Genomic DNA, 2,209 nt, shown 5'->3' on the forward strand with positions numbered 1-2,209 from the left:
GCTCTGTAGACCAGGCTGGTCTCGAACTCACAGAGATCCACCTGCCTCTGCCTCCCAAGTGCTGGGATTAAAGGCGTGCGCCATCACCGCCCGGCAATCTCATTTCTTTCTACCTCATCTGTAGGTGTGACAGAAAACATGCTGGAAACCCTGATTCCCAAGGGAGAGGGTCACCGTGTGATGGTGGTGCTGGGACCACATGCTGGAAAGGTGAGTCACCACACCTGGAAATGACTCTGGAAATCACTGAGCATCTGGGCTGCCCTTGCTGACTCTCCCCATTCCTCCTCAGGTGGGACTTCTTCTGAGTCGGGACAGCGTGCAGAGTCAAGCTTTGGTGCAACTTGGGAGAGAGAACCAGGTTGTAGAGCTCCACTATGATGCTATCTGCCAGTACATGGGTCCCAGTAACTCAGATGAAGACTGACATGTGGACCACTGTCATCCCCCAGGCTGTCACTAGTTGTGTTGCAATCTGTAATGGATGCCATGGAGAAGATAGGAGACAATTGTTTTATCCTCCTTTGAGGTGTAACAGGGGTGTGAGTTGATAGAGCAGACTATTTACCAAAATTTAGAATATAATAAAACCCATTTAAAAAAGTGGGAAGATGACATCAAAACCAGTATGTGAGCTATGAATTCAGGTGGGAACTGAGATGACTGAGGTGGAGCTACTTCATTTCTTAGCCTCATTTCCCTGTTCAGGGTGCAGGACAAGTTAAATTACCTGTCCAATACAGAGTTCCCTCTTGGAGCATAGAAATGATGAGATCTGTCCTCACACAAACACTATAGAATCTCCAGTGCTACATCTCAGAACAGCTTCCTGAGTTTGGATCTTGAATGGCTTTCAAAGACCCATATCTTTCTTTTTTAAGGTTTATTGTATTTTTAGTAATATATGTGTGTGCCTGTGTGAGAGTGTGCGATTATGAGTACAGATGCTTTCAGAGACCATTAGTGTTAAGTCCCCTGGGAACTGAAGCTACATGCAAGGAACCAAACTTGGGTCCTTTGAAAGAGCAGCAAGCACTCTTAACCACTGAGCCATCTCTCTAGCCCATATATCCATATGTTAAAGGATTCTTGCCCAGGGTGATGCTAGTAGCACTTAGTTTTGACCTTTGAAAGCTAACGGCCTGCTAGAGATTGCTTAGGCCATGACTTAGAACCTCCAAAACTGTGAACCAAAATAGACCTTTCCTCCTCACACTTTATTTCTGGTAGTTTGTCTGAGTAAGGGAAAACAACTGCTCCCACTGAGAACTCTAGTAGGACATCCGTTATCCTTGATCCAGGGCAGACCTCCAGGAATGTCACTGAGGTGATGATACACTGAAGAGACATGGAGACTTATGCCCACAGATGGGATGAGTTACTTCTAATTTCCAAAGAAGCCAGTCACTTTTAGTCCTAAATTATTAGCTTGCAGGTTAAAAGCTATTTCTGACTCATGCAGTTTCTCTGCTTGCCCTAGGTGACTATATTTTTTTAAAAGGTTATTGTTGAGAATCCTGAATCTTTTTCCTGCTTAATGGTGTAAGATAAAAATCAACAAGAGAAGTCAGAGTATTAGACACTATTGCTTCTAAATCATATTTGAAGCTTAAGTCATTCATGCAATAAATGGTATTTGACTTAGATCTGAGCCACAGATAAGAATACCTAAATGCCTATGGCATACATTGAAAAGAGTCAAAACACCCCAGAACAGGATGATAAGATAATTGGGACTAAAGATGGGGCTTACTGTTGGTGTATGTGCCTAACATATGTAAAGCCTTGGGTTCCATCCCCAGTACCACCAGGAAAAGAGAAATTGCTGACTCTGTTGAACAAAGGCAAACTGAACTCTGGCCAAAATGAACAAACATAAAAACGATGTGAGTCACCAAGTGTGGTTGGTAGCCCATACCTGTAATCTAGCACTTGAGAGCCGAGACAGGAAGATTTCCATGAGTTCTAGGACAGTCTGAGCTTCATCAAAAGACTCTTTCTTCAAAAACTTAAAAACAGGAAATGGGCTGGGTGTGGTGGCACACAGCTCTGATCCTAGCACTCAGTAGGCATAGTCAGGCAGATCTCCATGAGTGTGAGGCCACCTGGTCTACATATCAAGTTCCATAGGGCTACATAGTGGGTCACAGAAAAGAGAGTGTGGGGGCTGGAGAGATGGCTCAGTGGTTAAGAGCATTGCCTGCTCTTC

The 2,209-nt window shown here is 44.2% G+C and overlaps 1 protein-coding gene across 1 annotated transcript in view; it reads left to right on the forward strand.

Annotated features, from left to right (window-relative positions):
- Gpkow (G-patch domain and KOW motifs) overlaps positions 1 to 2,209 on the forward strand; it is a 14,494-nt gene extending 12,285 nt beyond the window's left edge. Inside the window, exons 10-11 of the mRNA XM_005352779.3 lie at positions 125 to 210; positions 293 to 2,209. Of these exons, the coding sequence (XP_005352836.1) occupies positions 125 to 210; positions 293 to 427 (221 nt within the window). The 3' untranslated portion in view covers positions 428 to 2,209. The remainder of the gene's footprint in view (positions 1 to 124; positions 211 to 292) is intronic.

The sequence above is a fragment of the Microtus ochrogaster genome, chromosome 10 (assembly GCF_000317375.1).
Source record: "Microtus ochrogaster isolate Prairie Vole_2 chromosome 10, MicOch1.0, whole genome shotgun sequence".
Classification (NCBI taxonomy): Eukaryota; Metazoa; Chordata; class Mammalia; order Rodentia; family Cricetidae; genus Microtus; species Microtus ochrogaster.